Source organism: Girardinichthys multiradiatus, chromosome 9 (genome assembly GCF_021462225.1).
Source record: "Girardinichthys multiradiatus isolate DD_20200921_A chromosome 9, DD_fGirMul_XY1, whole genome shotgun sequence".
In the NCBI taxonomy this organism is placed as follows: domain Eukaryota; kingdom Metazoa; phylum Chordata; class Actinopteri; order Cyprinodontiformes; family Goodeidae; genus Girardinichthys; species Girardinichthys multiradiatus.
Window position 1 is genome coordinate 31,338,269 of NC_061802.1, and position 21,010 is coordinate 31,359,278.

The 21,010-nt window shown below is 39.4% G+C and overlaps 1 protein-coding gene across 1 annotated transcript in view; it reads left to right on the forward strand.

Moving 5' to 3' along the window:
* The first annotated feature begins 5,844 nt into the window (after positions 1-5,844).
* Positions 5,845-21,010, forward strand: part of lingo3a (leucine rich repeat and Ig domain containing 3a) — a 59,011-nt gene continuing 43,845 nt past the window's right edge. The window contains exon 1 of the mRNA XM_047375914.1: positions 5,845-6,357. Coding sequence (XP_047231870.1) covers positions 5,917-6,357 — 441 coding nt within the window. The 5' untranslated portion in view covers positions 5,845-5,916. The remainder of the gene's footprint in view (positions 6,358-21,010) is intronic.

Below are 21,010 nucleotides of genomic sequence, written 5' to 3' on the forward strand. Positions count from 1 at the left end.
CCTTTTAAAATCTAATATTTAGAAACCTGTGTTGCACAATGTTGCATAAGGTTGCACAGTTGCACTTAAAGCTTCAGGACATCATGTTTTACTTTCAGTGCTGAGATTTAAATAAGTTGATCCTGCACTATCCATGAAATGAAATACAGTTTCAACCTTAATGCTTTATTGTATTTGCAGCCACCTCACGCACCTCCCCCCTCTCTCTGCAGTCTCACTGTGAAACAAGGGTGCAGCAGATGTTGTTCGGTTGCTGTAATAGGTTGGAGGTTGGCTGTAGAGATTGTAGTTTCATACGGACCTCAGTTAAGCAGGGGGTTTTTATAATTCAGCTTCAATTAGAATAAAATTTCAGTCAACACAACCATCGGAATTTATGCTCTATACATAAACCCTGATTATAAGTGATAAATAACAGAATATTTGATCTGGGTTCTGACATTACCCTTGGAAAAGTAGTGATACTGCAAACTTTAATGTAATTTTTGGGGATTTTCTGTTATAGAACAAAACAAAGTCAAACATTGTGAAGTAGAAGTTTTTTTTAAAATACATAAAAGTAATAAATGTGGCATCAATATGTATCCTGCCCCTTAAATTGGGACAACAAATAAAATTAATTGCAATAAATTTCCTTCAGAGGTGATCCTAGTTAATAGGATCCACTTGGTGATTAACATCTCACAGAATGTTGTTGAATCCCTCATCTGAAATTGAAAAGACTATATCAAAATTGTGAACCTAATGAGACATGGCCGTCCACCTAAACTGACAGGTCAGGCAAGTAGATCACTGATCAGAGAAGCAGCCAAGTGACAGGAAGAAGAAAGCCTTTTGTGAAAGAAAGCCATGGTGGGTAAAGTATGCTGCTGTGGGGATGTTTTCCTTCAGCGGGACCATGCAGGATGGTGACATTTGATGAGTAGATGAAGTAAAATACAGTGAACTACTGAAAGAAAACCTGTTAGATGCTGCCGAAAGGCTAGAGCCTGGAGTATAGCAGAGATTTATCTTAGAATAGGACAATTATCATAAACATATAGCCATAGCTAAAATGGAATAGCTTAAAACAAAGAAGATTTTGTGTTCGATATGCCTAATCAAGGGGCTGCATGATGGCACAATTGGTAGCACTCCTACATTGCAGCTAGAAGGTTCTTGGTTGGATTCCCGGCCTGGGGTCTTTCTGCATGGAGTTTGCATGTTCTCCCCGTGCATCTGTGGGTTCTCTCCGGGTACTCCGGGTTTCCTTCCACAATCCAAAAACATGACTGTTATGCTGTTATGTCAATTGGTCTTTCTAAATTGCCCTTAGGTGTTAATGGGTGTGTGCGTGGTTGTTTGTCCTGTGTGTTTCTGTGTTGCCCTGTAATGGACTGGAAGCTGATCCAAGGTATACCTCTACGGGCATCTCGCCCATAGACCACGAGATGGTCTATGGGCGAGAGACAGGCACCAGCTCCCAGGCGACCCTGGATGCTTTTTCTACTCCATCAAAGTTCTATGTGTTATGGAAAAGTAACGCTACAAATCAGCCTGAGCATGCTATTCCCAGAGTCATCATGCTGTGGGACGCTTTGTTTCAGCAGAAAAAAACCTTGCAAAACTTGAAAATTGCTGTTCGTTGACACTCTCCATCCAACCTGACTGAGCCTAAGCTGTTTAAAAAGATGAATGGAAAATATGTCAGTATCTAGATTTGGAAAGCTTGTAGAGACAAACTACGTTTACAGCTGGAAATGCAGCAAAAATACAAATGCAGACAACTCTTTTCATACTTTAAATTGGAAAAAAGATGAAAATCATGTATGATTTTCTTTCTACTTTATGCTGATCAAAGACATACAATGCTAATAAAATGCATTGATGTTTCTCATTCTATCGTGAATTCATGTGACATTTTTAAAGGTTTATGAAATGTTTTGCAAGCCACTTTATAAGTACTAGTGGAGGTTATTAGGGTTGTGTCTCTGCATGATGTTAATCAAACAAATAAACTGTTATTATTTTGTTAAAGGTATATTTCATATTATACTATCCTATCCTATAATCATGTCTACATCCTTTGCAATCATAAAAAAAAACATGTTCTAGGTGAAAGATATCTCAAAATCTAAATCTGCCAGGCATGAGAATAATTTGGGGTTTCAACTGTAAGTATATATTTGGGTTATATTAGATTTTGTCCTGGCTTGTGATGTTTTTGAATTCCAAATCAAAATAAAATTTACAAATGCAGCACTTTGAAGCAGAAACTGCAAAACAGGAACAGATGTGCATTTGTTTCACTGTTTTGCATTTACGTAAACCTTGAAATAGTGAGACAAATTAAAACCCTATTTTTTGTAAAGTATTGAATGTCACTAATGGAGATCCCCTCTGATGAGGTTTAATGTGCCCCTCAGGTGTTCAAACAAAACTAGACCATCTGCTGTGATGTATTCATTTCTCCCTGTCGAATGTGCTCCTAATAACAAAACAACAACATTTACAGCCAGCTCAGTGCACTGAATCATTTAGGAAAAGAAGACTGGGTTGTTCTTAGGAGCAAAAAAAGAACATTGGTTTTAAAAATGTGCGTAAAACTTTGTTGATATTCTGCCAATGTCGAAAAAACACAATTTTGTAATTGCGGTGTTTTCATTAAATAAGAAATACAATTAAAATCACACGTGAATATGTCAGGTTGTGCTTTTGGGAGTGGACCCCAGAATGCAGACGAGCAGGAAGACGCGTAGCATGGTAAGTAAAAGATTTAATAATCAAAAAGAATCATACTGACAGGCAGGTAGGTGGCTGGAGCAAAACAGAAATCGAGGACACAAACTAATCGAGAGAAACATAACTACAAGACATAAACTGGAAAACGCTAAGGACTGAAAACAATAATAAGAAAGCTAACGCACCACCAGGAACATAATAAGAAAGATGAGTTTTGTCCTCTGCATGCAGCCTGTGTCAGCATTGCAGCCAGGTCGCACATAGTGGCCCAAACATGTCTGCTGCCATGACACATGACATAAAAAAACGGTGCTCTTTATGCTCATACCACCCCCCTTTCTTTGTCCGTATTTACTTGCCCAAGTAACAAATATATTATTTAAAATATAAATTAAATTAAAAAAAAGTAGCCAGTGCAATGCATGAGGAGCATTATAAGCAGGCAAAGTAGTAAAAAACAAAGAACGGTTTTCACTGAGTGAGAGTCGAGTCCTATCCTCCAAGGTAACTGCTCAGAAGCAGGGATGAAAAAAGTAGGTACAGGTACAGGTAATGGAAATGCTTGCAGCGGGCTGAATGGAGTGGAACCGGGCTAAATCAAGCTAGTGGGAAAGGGGCATAAGTTTGATGATATTTCTCAAGTCATGAAAGCAGGATTAAACCAGAGATGTCATATGATTTTCCAAAATACTTGCTTAGAGCACCAAGCTGCCCAAGGATTTCCTTTATCTTAAAATAGTAGAATTTGAACATGAAATTCACAGATTAAATCAGACATTGCCTTCATGAAGACGAAGAAAACAAGGCAACAGACGTCGCCCTTTATGGCTGAGCCCCCTCCTGGAACAGGCCTGGGGTTAGGGCCAAAAGGGAGAGGCGGCAGGTTGTGGTGGGTTTCCTTGTAACCCCCCAACTCAGCCGTCAACTGTTGGAGTTTACCCTGGTGAATGAGAGGGTTGCATCCTTCTGTGTTTGGGCAGGGGAGAGGTCTTTGACGGTGCCCCTCTTTAGGGAATCTGTCATGCTGCTGGGGGACTTCATTGCCCATGTGGGTTGCGTCAGTGACACTTGCAGGGGCATTAGTAGGAGGAATGGCATCCCCAATTTTAACCTGAGTGGTGTTTTGTTATTGGACTTCTGTGCTAGTCGTGGATTGTAAATAAAAAACACAATGTTCAAGCATAAGGGTGTCCATCAGTGCACTTGGCACCATTACACCTTAGGCCGGCGGTCGATGATTGACTTTGTAGTCGTGTCTTCTGACCTCTGGTCATATGTTTTGGTGAATAGGGGCATTGAGCTGTCCACCGATCACCACCTGGTGGTGAGTTGGACCCACTAGCAGGGGGAAGAAGATGGACAGACTCAGCAGACTCATCCAGGAGGACCTCGGAGTAGAGTGAACGCTCTTTCACTTCGAGACGAGTCAGCTGACTAGAGGAAAGGGATGTCTGGGTGGCTTTGCTGAGACTGCTGCCTGGTAGTTTGACCTGGTTCTGGATACGCGGAAGACGATAAGTACGTGTACGATTATGAATTTTTTACTTCTACCTGATTCATTTTTCTTTATGTATTTACTTAAGTAAAAATCTTTGAAGAAATGCTACTCTCACTTGAGTATAATTTCTGGCTGTGCTCCTTAAATTCTCTATTGGGTTTAAGTAGGCCAGTTTCCTCGGCAATCATGCAGTTTGATAACATGGCCATTAAACCAGCTTTGGGTACTTCTGGCAGTGTGTTGCAAGGCCTTCTGGAAAGTGAAATAAGCATCATCATAAACTGCACTGCACTGAGTTTGGACTTGATTAAAACACAGCAGACCATTAGCCGCAGGTGACAAAGCTCCCAGATAATCACTGACGGTGGAATCGTCACACTGGTCCTCAAGCAACTTGGATTTTGTTCCTCTCCCCTTGTCCTCCAGTCTCTGGGACTCTGATCTCCAAATGAAATGCAAAATTCACTTTCATCTCAGTCAGTTTCTACTGCTTATTCCATAGTGGGTCATGGTGCCTATCTCCAGCAGTCTATGGGCAGGAGGTGGGGTACACCCAGGACAGGTTGCCAGTCCATCACAGGGCAACACAAACAACCATGCACACACCTAAGGGCAATTTAGAGAGACCAATTAACCTAACAGGTAGGTCTTTGGACTGTGTGAGGAAGCTGGTGAGAACCCACACATGCACAGGGAGAACATGCAAACTACATGCATAAAGACCCCAGGCTGGGAATTGAACCCAGGACCTTCTTGCTGCAAGGCAACAGTGCGACCAACTGCACCACCGTGCAGCCCCAATTTCTTGAAAGATGAATTTGGACTGCATGGACTTTGCTAAACTATCCTTTCAGTTTTGCAGTCATTGCTTGTGCACATTTTTCAAAATTTTTCCTTTCACTCAACTTTCCATTAATATGCTTGGATAGAGCACTCTGAACAACCACAATGATCTTTTGTGGCTTACCCTGTTTGTGGAGGGTGTCAATGATGCACAAGTCAGCAGTCTTACCCATGATTGATAAGGCCACAGCATATCCATAACATAACATAACATTTCTGTATTAACAATCCATTCCTACGTAGTATTCAAATTTTCTAAAAGAGTTCATTTTGTGTCGTCCTTATCTATAAGCCATACATAACAAAAGTAGCATAAACAAAAGCTTTAAACAGTATCACTCTGGGTTTAATGTATCTACCGTTTCTTTTTAAATTGCTGAGATTAGACCCACCTGTGGATGAACATAGACAACAGCTTTTACGGTTACAGTAACATCAGTTCTTCCATTTTCTTTGATGATAAAGAGAAAGTCTTTTTGAACAGGTTACTTCATTATCTTTTGGGAGAAAATGGAGGTGCTACAAATTTCCCCAAATTCATTCTATATGTTTTGTCTGTTTTCATTCATTATATTTACTTGTTCCTCTTCTTCCCACATGTTGGCATATCCATGCAATCTTTTTTCTTTCCAGAAGTGAACTCTGAGTACATCCGCCCACTGAAAAACTGAAGCTGGCTGAATTTTTAAGTATGCCAGACATTTTGCATTTATCCCACAGGAACTGAATGCAGAATACAGCATCTAGAGAATGAGATCCAGAGAGAGAGAGGCAATAGCGCAGATGAGCCCCAGTGAACAACAGCTTGCTTCTTTTTCAAACGTGCAGCACCACACTCTCTATCCTTCACACAGATGAAAGCACACACATACACATGCAATCCAGAACCCGAGGAGCATCAGCCTGAGCTGTCCGCTGCTGCCAGTGGCAACCCTCACCACTTCCCGCATTGTGAAGCCGTGAGAGGAGTTCTTGCAGCACTCAGAGGTAACAGAAGAGATCCGTGGATCTCTGTTCTAGATGTTAGACAATTGACCAGCGAAGCAGGGAAGAGGAGAGGGAGGAAAGGGGGGAAGGTGAGTGAATGCGCTCCAGTCCACCTGCTGCTCCTACTGCTTCTGGAGAAAGAGGAGGAGGAGGAGAAGGAGGAGGAGGAATGGGAGGAGGATGCTCAGTGCTTAGAGAGACTGGAGCAGCAGCGTTATCCTGCACAGGCAGCCCGAACGGCCACAAGTGATCAGAGCATCTTCAGCCTTGTAGATGTACAAGCAGCACAGTGCAGCTTCCAGTCCTGGGTGAGTCAACTTCCCATCTTTTTCCAATACACACCACACTCCTCTGTGTACTCCATGTGCTGTCTATAACTGTCTGCATCCATCTTCACAAAAGGAAATTATACACATGTGGTGTGTGCATCCTGCTTGTTTCTCTGCTTTGCCATTGATGAGCAGGAGAACTGGGATTGCCGTGACACAATTTTATCCCTCCAGCTCCTTCAATGGTGTGGCAACAACTCCCCGCACCCCCGATCAATTTGATCCTTAACTTAGATGGACATCAGCTCTCATTATCTCACACAGGCTGGGCTCTTCTTTTGTCACTGCTGAGGCAGTGTGTTTGTGCATCGGTGCACAACTCATCTCTGTCGGTATGTGTGTGCCTGTGCGTGTCCTTTGGTGATCTGGTTTCAATTAGGATTTAATGATGTAAACGGTGGGCAGGAAGGGTAAGGCAGCCCATGATCGATCCTGCAGTCATATCAGTGTGACCAGATGACATCTAATCCTCAGTTTTTGCTCAGCCCATTTTTAGCTCTGCTTTTATTAGTGTGTGCTCAGTTCTTTGTGCAGCAACTGTAAATCAGGTGATAATTCTAAGAAATGTAGTTTTGTTTTAATCTAATGGATCTGGAGTTCATCTTTCCTCCAGCAGTTTATTCATATGCGGTATTTGGTACAAAGATAATGTGTACCTCTATAGAAAAGTTAGAGCGGTGAGAGAGAAGATAAGGACATGAAGTAAGTCAAACCTGTGGGTCAAGTCCATAAGTCAGCCACTGTGCTCTTGTATTTCAATTATTCCAGTTTTTCCACTGTTTTGATTTATTGATAGATGTGCTGACCCTCTCTGCACTGGTTTCTGCACTGCAATGTCACTGCATGCTTTCTCCATTAACTATCCAGCATTCAATAAATAGAGACACTAAGATCTTACAGAACTGACAAAACTGTCACAGCTCAATGCACCTAACATGCCTCCTGCATTCTTGTGCGCCATGACCAAATAGTTAAGTTTGCTTGATCATCCAATTCTTCAGACTTTTATCCTGCTCAGCTGTCTCTTTGAATTCATGAATAAAATCTAGGTCTCATTTAAGGGCATATGGGTTTTCTTGTAAGTAGCAGATTAGATGGCAACTGTTTCACTCATTGGCTCATTTGGTCCTGTCGGAAAACTGTTGGTGACATGAAATTATGATACGAAAGGCATGTTTTGTTTTTTCTGCACAAAAATATAGAACAGCAAAAAAACACAACAGTAGTACACTTATTCTTCCTGACATCCAAGAAAGTACACTTAAGACTTCCAATTCCTGTGCCAATCCTTTAGTTTTATAGGACAGTTTTTTCAACACAACACAACACAACACAACACAACACAACACAACACAACACAATGTTATATCTCTTATCCATTGGCACTCCAACAATATTTCAAATTCCACAACTCTCTTATAAAATATTTGCAATTTATGCAGGAAAACAAAATTCTCATCAGCCATTTAAACTGCAGTGACCTTATGGTTGTTTTGAAACTTTACAACTTTTCCCCAATCAGCTTGTATCTTCCATTAACAGTTTCTATGTCTTTAATCTGTTAAAGACAGATGCTGGGAAATTAAATAAATATTTGATAGTAATTCCTGTCACCTTGTGTGATAAAGATGCCAGACTGCGTGATTTGTTGCTGTAGAAGAGTCATGCCAGACAAGTCGGACAGAAAATCCAATCCAAAAATGATTGGACAGACAGTTACAGATGTTAATGCTTCTATTATCAGAGCAGGACTCTGAAAAGATGAGGATAAGAGAAAAGCTGTGGGAGCGCTCATGGCTGGGATGCAGTAAGAAGACTTTTCTACGCATGGCCCAGTTACTGTTATCAAGGTATAACTTTTAAGTTACCGTTTCAAAACCAGCAGTCAAACTTTGTCCAAGAGTTGGAGTGAAAAGTTTTTTTAACCAATGTATGGAGCTTAAAGTAGCCTGGTACTGCACTAATCTTCCCCCACCTTTTGCTGCACACTGGTGGTTAGCTGGCAGAAAGAGGGTTATTAAATATTCGGATACTTTTAGAAAAAAACTATTTGGCAATTTGCAAATATGTCTAGCTGTGAAATACACAGAAGTTTAGTAAGGCAACCTCACCCCAAAATTACAGGTAGGCAGCTAAGAGCCACTTGGCAAGCTGTTTTTTAATAAAAAGATCATGTCATACAGTTTTATTTTATAATTTTGTGTGAATAGCATGATACATTTTATTTGAGGTTGTTCTTACAACTCTCTCACAAAAAGATATATTGTGTTAAACAGCCTGTAATCGTGAAGTGAACCAGCTTAACACAGACATCTCATTTCTCCTGGACTAATAATATAATGTCCTTATTTACTGCCTGTACGACGGTGCACCACAAGGACTGATATTTGGGACAATTTGTATTCAGCTGGTATATTATTGTCCTCCGGCTGGTGTGTCATGATGCTGGAATTATAATGTATGCAGATGACATAGTCATAAGTACACATGGAAATGGCTTGAAACAAGTTGTAGCCAGCTCATCGCACACAACGAACGAAATTTCTCTTTTGATTAATTTATCATATTGGACAAAGAGAATGCAGTCACAAGGTCTTTGTATTTTACAAGGAATTAAATGATTTTCTCAAATGCCTATGTTAAATGTTATTACCTTCATTAAATATTTATGTGATTTGAATCAAGTTATTGGGTTCAAGAAGCACATCAAGAAAATGACTAACATACTACACCTTTCAGACATACCAGAAGTTCACTTACTCTTGTACACAATGATATTGTCTTAAATGTGATATTGCTCAAGTCGCACAACTCTAAACGCTGTCACTTTGTCATAAAGCCTCATTTGATCTCCAATCACAGTATCATCATTGCAATATTCTCGGTAAATATAATATAGCTTTGTTCATAATTTTTGGAAATTATAAGCACAATAAGTGATCATATGTTATGAAAAAAAAAACAATAAACTACGCCATTGGGAAGAATGTTAGGTGATTTTGTCTCTTATTAACTTGTATATGTTTTTTTATGTGTTTTAGCTTTGCTGGTTTGTTAGGTTTGTCTTTGGTTTTGCACCTTTTACACATTTATAATGTAAAGCCCTCAAATCCTGTCTCAAACATCACTGCCATGGAATCTTCCATGCAGTTTTAAATCTGTAAACTAAAACATAAGAAGATCATATTTATTATATAAAAATATTTTCAGTTGCTTCTTCCTCCGCTCACATAATAAAGAAAATGCATTTAGGAGACACTGAACAGACCCCTGGAAAACCAAGAAAACATATTTGCAGAACTGCATGTCAGACTGTTGGAAATGGAGTTACACCTTGGCTTAGTTTGATTGCAAAATCTTTCAGTATGAATTGGCACACTCTAGAGTTGTGATACACTGTTTTGCTGTGAAATAAATATCTGTAAAAATATGCCAATAACAGTTGAGTCTTGAGGAGAAAATAAGCTTTTGTGCTTTCTCATATAGTATAACTCAAGGTGTTTAGGTTAACTATAAAAGATTAAGAAAAATGTTGCCCCAAATAATAGGACAATATGTAATATTAAACTCTATGCTGTTTAGAATTTTAAAAATCTGTGTTTCACATTGACAGTATTTCTGAGTGTGCCCTTCTGCATGTCTCTGAATGTGTCTTCTCTTATTGCATGTCCCAGCTCATGGATTTCTATACCTACTTGTCAAGAGCAGTTATGGTCCAAAATCGAAAAGGGAAAAAAGGGACTGAAGCGAAAGCAATTATGCAAAAGCACTTTAATGGTACCCGAGGTGCCACTTATCCTCCTTATTTGACAGATTTATGCGTCAGTAATGAAATGTGCACTGACAGGTCTATGTGTCCCTTCAGAGTGCATTGTTGAATCAGGCCTGTTAGTTTTGTCCATTATGACACCCATACTTACCTTCCCATTTTGAGCCTTGCTAATGTGCATAAAGCTGTCATCTGTGCTCAGTAGTGACATTACTGCAGCTTAACACTGCCAATACCCAGACAACCTCATTGTTTGCAATTCCACAGTATTTATGAGGGCATTAAAGCAGAGATGCATCCTCTGTCAGTGAGACATGGGCGCTGCTGCTCTCCAGGGAAAGATAGTGCAAGGGAGGACGAAGAATGAGGGATACAGTGGTGGGGGAGTGCAGTAGGGCTCGGATACCTGCAGGCACGCTGGCATGTCATCTGTCGCCGTTAAGAAGCCCAACTGGAACAATGGTGGCCCGGTGTGTGTGCTGGCTGTCCTCCCACTCACTGACTAGTGTAATGCCATTATAGAAGGGGCTGCAACCTAAATGCAGAGCTTGGGGAGCATCTGGACCTTACAAGTTTTACATGATGGCCTTATTTGACATTAGGTCTGACAAATGTGGCTGGGTGACCTTGTAGTCGCCAAGCACTGTTATGAGACAATTACAAAATATGAGCACCTACCTGCTCCATTTCCAATGATACTGTTGGATTTTTTCACATTTTATCATATGCAACCACAAATTTCAATTCGTTTTCTTAGGATTATATTTGAAAGACAAAAATTAAATAGCACATGATTGTAAAATGAAAGGAAAATGATACATGGTTTTTGACATTTTGTGTGTCCTGCATTAGAATGCACCTGCGGAGTCAAAACTTTGTACCATCTCTTGTTGCAGGTTCATCTGGAAATTTTGCTGGGTTTGTTTCTACCAGCTTTGCACATCAAGAGACTGAAGCCTTTACTCTGCTTTGTAAAATAACTTAAGCTCTGTAAGGTTGGATAAATTACATTTGTGGACATCAGTTTTACCACTGATTCTCAACTGGAGTTAGCTCTGCACTTTGACTGGGCCATTTTAACACAGAAATTTGCTTTGATCTGAAATATTCCCTTGTAGCTTTTGCTGTATGTTTAAGGTTGTTGTACTGCTGGAAGATGACCATTCAACCCCAAACAAGTCTTCTAACAGTTTTTCCAGGTTTGACATGTATTTAGCTCCCGTCTTTGACCAGCTTTCCTTTCATTTCAGTTCAATTAATTTAATTTAATTTAATTTAATTCAGTTTTATTTATATAGCACCAATTCACAACACATGTCGTCTCAGGGCACTTCACAAAGGGTTTGGAATGGTGCGGGTTGTTGGGGAGGTTAGAATCAACTACTGAGTGTTAGAGTTTGGACATTTTAGAATGGGCTATATGTAGGGCTACTAAGTAAAATAATAAACTGATAAAGTTTGTCCATCTAGAGCCCACTGGTGGTCATTGTTATACTAAAAACCACAAGGATTGGGGTTACATCTCTCTCTCAGACTGATTATAACCAATGGAAAAGAGAAGGGGTCGCACAGGTTGCAGAAATAGAGGGTGTGTTTGCAACTCAACCATAATTGAGCCGGTTTAGGCTAAACCTGACTCCCCCTTACTCCATTCAACAGGGAGGGAGGAAGGCAGAGGCAAAAATAATTGGAGAGTGTTGTTTCCTGTTGAATTGTGTGAAAGGTGGGTAACTTTAAAATGTAAATTCAATCGAATCATATAGATTTTAAGTCAGGTACATACATTTCAATTAATCCTAACTATTGAACAGTGCAGTCAGATTCAGTTATTTATTCAAATTGGATAAAAAAAAATTCTATCAAAGGAAACTCAGCAGATTACATCGAGTAAGGGACTTGTAGCAGTCACTCCTCCAGGATGAGCATGTAGAGACAGTGGACAGTCACTGGTGTTGACTTTGCAGCAATCCCTCATAATGACCATGCATGTAGCGATAGCGGAAAGGAAAAGCTCCCTTGTAACAGGAAGAAACCTCCAGCAGAACCAGAACCAGGCTCAGTGTGAGCGGCCATCTGCCACAGCCGACTGGGGCTTTGAGGAAGAAGAAGAAGAACACAGAAGCCCTGATCCTGGAGTACTTTCTATGGGAAGGAAAAGTAAATGTTAATGGATGTAGCTCCTTTAGTGGTTTCATCAAGGAAGAAAAAACAGATAAACTCTAAGCCACTTTTCAAGTTTAGAGTATGAAAGAGAGCACATACAGTTAGTCACAGTAAAAGCTCAGTCAGTAGCTATGTCTAGGAGAATAATAGGGTTAAACACTAAAAGACAGGGCCAAGTGTATCATCGGTAGAAGGTGAGCATTAAGATGTTGGCAGCAGAAGCTGGGATGATGCCCCCCTCCAGGAAGATGTTACAGGTGGACACAGAGTCAGGCCAGGCGTAGCTTCTACGAAGAGAAAAGAAAGAGAACATAAAGTTAAAAGCTGAAATAACAGCAAATAATGCGAAATTGGAAAGTAGTTTAAGAATGTAGCAAAGAGGGTGAAAGTGGTCATTATGTCCTCCAGCAGCCTAAGCCTTTAGCAGCATAACTGCAGAGATAGCTCAGGATAACCTAAGCCACTCTAAGTTTAATCAAAAAGGAAAGTTTTAAGCCTAGCCTCAAAAGTAGACAGGGTGTCTACCTCACGTACTAAATTTGGGAACTGGTTCCAAAGGATAGGAGCTTGATAACTAAAGGATCTGTCATACTGGCTTGTGTTTTGAGTTTGAGTTTTTGTTCTATTACTTGGTCTAGTCCTTTGTTTTCTGTCTCCCTGCACCCCAAGCCCACACATGTTCTGTGTTTTCTCCTGATTTTCTGGTCACCTGTGTAATTGGTTTCCCCTGCTGTTTAGTTATGTATTTAAGCCTGTTTGTTTCCTTTGTTCCCTGCTGGTTCCGTGTGTGCGTGTTTGCTACCCTGTCTGTTCGTGCCATAAGACCCGTCTTACCTGCAAAGCTCAAGCTTCTGGTGTTCTTAACCGCATATTGGTCCATCAAAAAACCATCATTATGACAGGATCTTCCTCCAATTCTACGTCTAGAGACTCTACGAACCACCAGTAAACCTGCAGTCTGAGAACGAAGTGCTCTGTTAGGAATTTGTGGAACAATCAGATCTCTGATGTATGATGGAGCTAGATCATTAAGGGCTTTATATGTGAGGAGGAGAATTTTAAATTCTATTCTGGATTTAACAGGGAGCCAATGAAGGGAAGCTAAAATAGGATAAATATGATCTCTCTTTTTAATTTTCATCAGAACTCTTGCCGCAGCATTTTGAATCAGCTGAAGGCTTTTAACTGCATTTTGTGGACATCCTGATAGTAAGGAACTACAATAGTCCAGCCTTGAAGTAACAAATGCATGGACTAGTTTTTCACCGTCACTCCTGGAAGAGGATATTTTTAATTTTGGCAATGTTCCGGAGATGAAAGAAGGAAATCCTAGAAACCTGTTTAATATGGGATTTAAATGACATGTCCTGGTCAAAAATAACACCAAGGTTTTTTACTTTATTACCGGAGGTCAGTTTAATGCCATCCAGGTTAAGTGATTGACTAAGCAGTTTCTTTTTTAAAGACTCCGGTCCAAAGACAACAACGTCTTTAGACCGGAGTCCAAAGACGTTGTCGTCTTTGGACTTTGGACTTAGAAGCAGAAAATTTAAAGTCATCCAAGTTTTATGTCTTCAAGAAATGCTTGTAGTCTATCTAACTGGTGGGGCTCATCAGGATTTATGGATACGTAAAGCTAAGTATCATCAGCATAACAGTGAAAGTTTATCCCATGGTGTCTGATAATTTTAGATATTGGAAGCATATATGTAGTGAAGAGAACTGGCCCAAGCACTGAACCCTGTGGTACTCCACAATTAACCCTGGAGTTTGAAGATGTTTTATCATTTACGTGAACAAACTGGAATCTGTCACACAAATAAGATTTAAACCAGCCTAGTACTGTTTCCCTGATCCTTACAGAATATTCCAGCCTTTCTAACAAAATATTGTGATCAACTGTATCAAATGCAGCACTGAGATCTAACAGGACAAGTACAGACGCAAGTCCATTATGTGAGGCTAGGAGCCTTTCACTGCTGAGTAAAATCCCCACCGCATGATACTGTCAACATAATGTTTCATTGTGGGGTCTTTGTGTTCAGGATTACATAAAATGTCATATAGGGTTTTGCATGTAGGTCAATATATAAAATTCTAAAGGTTTTCAATTTAAACACACACAGACTTGGTGCTTTTTCATTTGGAGAAGTCAAACAAGGGGTACGATTATCTAGAAGAGTTCAAATAGGAAGAAAATAAAAAAAGAGCACCTGATTCCAATATTCTTCTACAATGGGGATGTTTACCTGTATGTGTTTTCTTAGCAGTTTCCTGCAAAATTGGCCAATATGTTAATGTTTATTTAGTACTTAACATCAAATATTGAAAGTTATATAACTGAGTTCCCAAATGCTTTCAAGTAATGGCATTGTGATTTTTAATCTTTCACCCCATACATACTTTTTATAGCATAGTTATTTATATGTTTGCACTTTGCCAGTGACTTTCAGCCCTCTCCTCTGTACAACCACCAGAGTTACTCTACATTCTTTTCATCCACTTCCTGACAAAAACAGAAACTTTATCATCCCTGAGTGCCCATCCCTGCCTTAAGACTGATTTTAATTAGTGACCTCAGTGAGTAATGGTTAAAGCGCATCTCTAAGTGACATTTTGTCAAATAGGACCCATGTGTGTTTAAGCCTAATTGGGGCAAAGATAAGAGTTTTTATTTGAGTTTATTAGAGTTTTCTCTCTTGTGAAAAATAAGTTGAAGTTCCTGACAAATTAGCAAGGCAGTGTAGCAATAAAGTGTTGCATTCTGCAGCTTCTCAGCTCACTCTATTTATATGAGTTTAAATAAGCTATAAAAAATTGCTTTTGTTGTAATTTTTTAAACAAAAAAGAATCAAAGCAGAAAACATCAAGCAGCATGGGACAGATGCAAGCATTGAAACTGTCCACAGATGCTTGTGACCTAACTTTTTACAGCATTGCACCAAAGTCTTTAATAATTTCTTTATATTTTCCTTCTCAGAAGTCTGTCTTTTTGTAATCCTTTAAAAATAGTATTGATGGAAAACGGTAATTGGCCTGCACTTGTATAGCCCTTTTTAAGTACGAGGACTCCATAGTGCTTCACACTACAATCAGTCATCTACCCATTCATACACACATTTACACACTGATAGTGGTAAGCTACATTTTAGGCACAGCTGCCCTGGGGCTGACTGCAGAAGTGGGGTTGCCATACAATCGCTGCCACCGGGCCCTCTGACCACCATCATGTTGATCAGCATTTCTCCAGGCTTTCTAAAAAGGCATTTCAAAGCTGTTCTTTACTTTCCTTTTTTTTGCCTATTTTGAGTTGTAAGAATTATGATTATTGATTAATTAATATTTATCAAGAATTATAATTTAAAATCATAATTTGAAAAATATGAATTTCTTAACCAAAAATCATTACTTACAAATCGAAATCAGAGATGATAATTATGGATCAAGGCCTTTGATAATTACAATTATTAAATTCTCAGTAATAATTGATAACTATTACTAGATGTCACTGTTTAATCAACCGTTTCACTGAACATGGGGAACTTTGACCTTATTTTGACAGACAAATCACTCTTGCTCAAAATAAACACAAACGTTTTCTCTTTCTCTACGTGAATATTTATTAAATCAGCAACCCTGATGCACCTCGCTATTCCGATTAAATAATCCTCACCTAATCAAGCATGCAAAGTTCTACTCAAAAGGGGTAAAATAATAACTAAACAAGATAAACCAGCATTGAGTGTGTATGAAAATCAAACCAGCATTTATGGCAAAACAAGAGGAAATATGGTGCTGAACGGAGCTTTGGGAGCACCCCCCCCCCACCCAAAGTGTAGCTCAGTGGAACACAAGCAGTCATAAAACCCCCAAAGTTGTAAGCTCAGCGAACAAAAGATCATAAAACTTTTCGGCGGCAACCAGTGGAGGAACACGAAGGTGAAGACAAAGAAAATGGTTGAGTTTCACCATTATTATGGCAGTTAAATTTTACAGTGCACCTGCTCTCAGGTTTTCACACAGTAAAACACAACTTGCGAAGCTCGGCAGCTTCAGAGACCAGCAATAATCAAAATTCAATAACACATGGCATGCACATACACTTCGAACACATTGGACAATAAGTGGCGATTCTAAATCGCCCTAAAATCCTACTCTATCCTGCCCAAGCTATTTTAATAGAAATAAAAACAGAACGGAATTACTTGTTGTCTCCTCTGGAGCAGAGGGAAGGAAGGAGAGAGAGGGGGGGAGTTGCTGCGCATCCGCAATTAACTCCAAGAAGCGGTTGGCGTCGTCCTTGGCCTCCTTTGGCAAAAAGGAACAATATGATGGACCGTCAACAGTCGACTAGAACAAAAAAAAGGATGGCAATTCCGTCTCCTTGAAACATCCGTGGGTTTTTTTTGTCACGTGTTGAATTCACGTCTTCGATCGGTAAAGTGAAGTTTCTGGCCTTCCTATTCCAGGAACTTCTTTCATGAATTTTCTTCTTGTTGGCCAACGGGGGAGAATGAATGAAAGTCCATGTGGGATTTTCTTTTCCAGAATGATGCGCCTCAGATGCTGGTCCGGTTTCCAGTGTGAAAGCGAAGATAAGAGAGCTCATTTTACTATATAGTCCACTGTGACGTCAGAGCTGCAACGCCCCCTTCCTATCAGCTGCAATCCCTGCTGGGAGTTGTAGTAGCAGACTATCCTGGGGTACAAAATGGCAGCAGACGTTGGAAGGCATATTAGCGCACACATGGTCCACCATTCAGCACATATGGTCCAACAGAGTCTAGTACCTGACAATTTGCAAATAAAACAAAAGCCGCCTGAACTAAAAGATAAGGAGAAGAGTTTTATATACACAAAACAGGCAACTTATCAAATAACCAATTTAAAACAGGATCTTTAGGCACTTTATTGCCTGTCCTGGAGAGACTAACTGATGTGAACTAATGATTTAATTATCAAATACTGTTAAACTTCATCAAGTGCTGGTATAATATTCTCACAGTATGGCAAACATAAGTAAAAAAATGTTTTTTGCACAAAATTTAAAACAAATGCTTTAAATTAAATGCTTTAATTTAAAGCAGAAAAGCAAAAATTATTCACTGTATAATAAAATTATTTTTAATATGTTGATTATTACATGTATAATACTGTAATGACATTTATTATTTTAATTTTGTTACCAATATTTAAGAAAAATATAGAACAACAACTTTTTTAGACGTTAAGAGATTATTGGGCTGAACAATATTCTTTTCTGTCATTCTGCTTTTTTGCTTCTTGCAGGGAAACATTCACAAACACACTAATTTATCTTCCTTGTAAGCAAACAAAATGTGTAGCAATCTTCTTTCAGCCAGCTAACTAGCAGTGTGCAGCAACAGGTAGGGGAGGGGCTGCACTGGGTTACTCTGTGCTCAATGCAGCCTTAAGAAAACAATGGGCCCTCAGACTCATTCTTTGGCATCTCAGTTTGAACTGTAGAAATGGAAGGATGGAAAACGGGAGCCAGATGAATAACTCTTTTTCAAACTCACCACTCACTACTAAGTAACTAACAATGAGTGTCTTAAACCTTTCATTCTATAAGTGTCTCTACATCCTTTAATTTCAATAAACAAAACAGGCTCATTTAACCATGATGGGTCCTTAGTGACTACTGGTATGGCTAAGTAGCAGCAGGGATCAGACACAGATGAATTCCAGAGAGGAAGTAGAGGAGTGAGAAAGCTATTTTTTTTGCTCTTTGGATGTTGCATATTTCATGTTTTTCAGGTCTCTGGATGAAAGGATGTATGATGAGATGGTCATAGGGTTACATAAGTTAAAAGAAGGGAAGCAGAGCAATCTGAGTGTAGGTGCATGCACACTCAGGAGGAGATCAGAGATCAGCTTTTGCTTTTTTGCATGCAGTCAGTTTGCTGGCTCACAGCTTTCCGGAGTATAATGGCTGTGCATAATAACCTCTGATCCTTAGCACCAGCTTAAATTACAGATGAAGCAGTGTTACAATGCACAATTTTGTAAGTGCAAGGTCATTAAAAGGTTGTACATTTATTTATTTGTTGATCTTTGAGCCTGTGAATGTAACAGAGTACTGTGTGCCTGAAAGATTGAGTTGGATTATGAGATAAGTAGCTGGGTATCTGGGAGTTTATACATTTGTCATGCTCTCTGCCTCATTAATTTTTTTGTATACTTACTGCTGCTGGCAGTTTCAAGTGCAGCAACTGAACTGCCATAAAACAACAGTCATCAATACAGACCAACCATCACAGCTGAGGGAGCTTGGGGCTCTGGCCAAGGCTTGCTTTAGGACTGTAGCATTTCAGGTTACTGCTGAAAGAGCAGTCCTGTGATTTTGTACGTCTGACAATTTGATATCAAGAAAATAAAAATAAAAAAATACATTGGTTCAGTTGAATAATTTAGTTATTTGTTACTTGTTATTTCTGGATACTTGGGCTTCCTCCCACAATCCAAAAACATGACTGTTAGGTTAATTGGTCTCTCTGAATTGCCCATAGGTGTGAATGGGTGTGTGTGTGGTTGTTTGGCTTGTGTTGCCCTGCGATGGACTGGCAAACTGTCCAGGTTGCATATCCATAGACTGCTGGAGATGGACACCAGCTTCCTGTGACCCTGTACGGAAGAAGCGGGTAAAGAAGATGGATGGATGATTGTGTTCAACTTCCTATATGAATATATATTTTCTAGATAATTGTACCCCTTGTTTGACGTCTCCAAATGAAAAAGCACCAAGTCTGTGTCAGCTTAAATTGAAAACCTTTAGAACATATATCTTCCAAAAAATATCTGTTCATTCTTAAAGGCGTTTCAGTCCCTTCATCTGTTAAGAAGAACATTTAGCTGTAGCTGAGCGACACAGTCGTGACTTACTGGACTGTGTCGAGCCAGCTGTGTCCCGCGCTCTGACTCAGGTTACACGCTCCTTTTATACTGCGCGCCCTGCACATCAGATATCTTTGTAATCAGCTCTCTTCAATTATGCAACTATGAGTAAGATAAGATCAACATATAGGACCATGTGTTACAGGGTTTTTTTTACTGTAAGACTGCTTGAACGGTTTGATCAGCAAAACACAGACTCAATTTTCCATTTTAATTATCCAAAAAAATCAAAATCTAAAATCGTATACATGTAGTTCGGGAATATTTTTTGTCTTTCCTGTCTACTCAGTCTTTAACCACCTAAAGATCCTTTCATTTGGGTCAAACACCGTTAACACCATCAAAGAATATTGAGCACACAATTAATGAATCACTCTTGAAACAGTTCCTGTCGTTGACAGCAGCTAATGGCACGTTCGACTCATCTGAACTCTGAAACACTCAGCTGGGCATTTACTCCTGAGCTGATGGGGCATTTAGATGAAGTCCAGCTCGACTTTTAGTTTTCTAAAGCTCCTGCTTACCTTTTCCACTTCTGTTGTTCTTGGTTCTGTTTTTGGATGTCTTCTTGCACTTTTTCTCCGTGATATTGTGGTTGTGTGACTGTTACTGTTAAAACTGTCTTGCATCCGTTCTTTAATCTGTTTCCTTGCTTACTTGAGCTCTCTGTAAGGTCATTCTTGTTCTCGTTTTTGCAACTTAAGCTTTCCTCAACATTGTTTTTGACTTTCTGTCTGACTTTAAGTTTTATTTTTTTAATAAAGTTGCATGAATACTCTTCTTGTCTCTGGATTTCACATTAAAGCCCTGCTCCTCTTTGTGTTGCTGCATTAGTTTATGACCTTCAGTGCTCTGTTCAGTCTGCACTGTAGACACATGTTGTCACACTTAAATGCAAAATCTAAAGTAGACTTTTATCTGCTTCTCGTTCACTGAACATGAATCAAATAATCAGTTGATCTAATCACATTCTCAGAGTGGAGATCAGTGAAACAAGGAGATGAGATTGAACTGGTCTCTCACGCTGCTTTTTCTTTTCACCTTTGTGTCAGTTTACTTAATTGTTTTATTTCTTGTTCTGGTTTAGGTTTTTGTTCTCATTTAGGTTTTATTTCTAAAGTAGACAATTAAGCAGGTACCAGAGCTGCTCACACTCCAGGCTGCTGCTGAAAGGAGAGGGAACGACGCATTGATCTGCTCGAGAATGCCTGTTTGTTCGCACCGTGATCCCATGACCAAATCTACCTTTTAACACTCTAACTAACCAGGCTCTGCTCCTCAGGACAGTTCGGCGGTTTCATCCACCTTTTTTCTCAGTTTTGTTTTGGTCATTTTACCAAACTAATTATCTTCTTGTATAACTCATTATACAAGAAGGCAATCACAGTAAAATGCTGAATTTCAATATTAATATTAAAATAATTAATATGAAATTGATGCAGTATGAAAATGACCAGCATGGCGAGTTAAAATAATAATAAGCAAATCAAAACATGTAAAACATGTGTGACGACCATGTAAATAAGCTATGCATTTTGATGCTGTGTGACAATTAATTCAATTTTGCCAAGTTTTATCATCATGATTTACACATTTCTGTATCCAGACTAAATTCTATCATCACTTAATTTCTCTCCATTGATTACTTTGAGGCTAAGTTAGGAGCTATCTGAGAGGACACTGAGAATCTTTGTGAATATGGGCCCAGGTCTGCTGTGCATCCCCAGAACCAGTACCAAAAATGGAGAACAATGTGGATTGAATGTACTTGACTTGATATCAGTC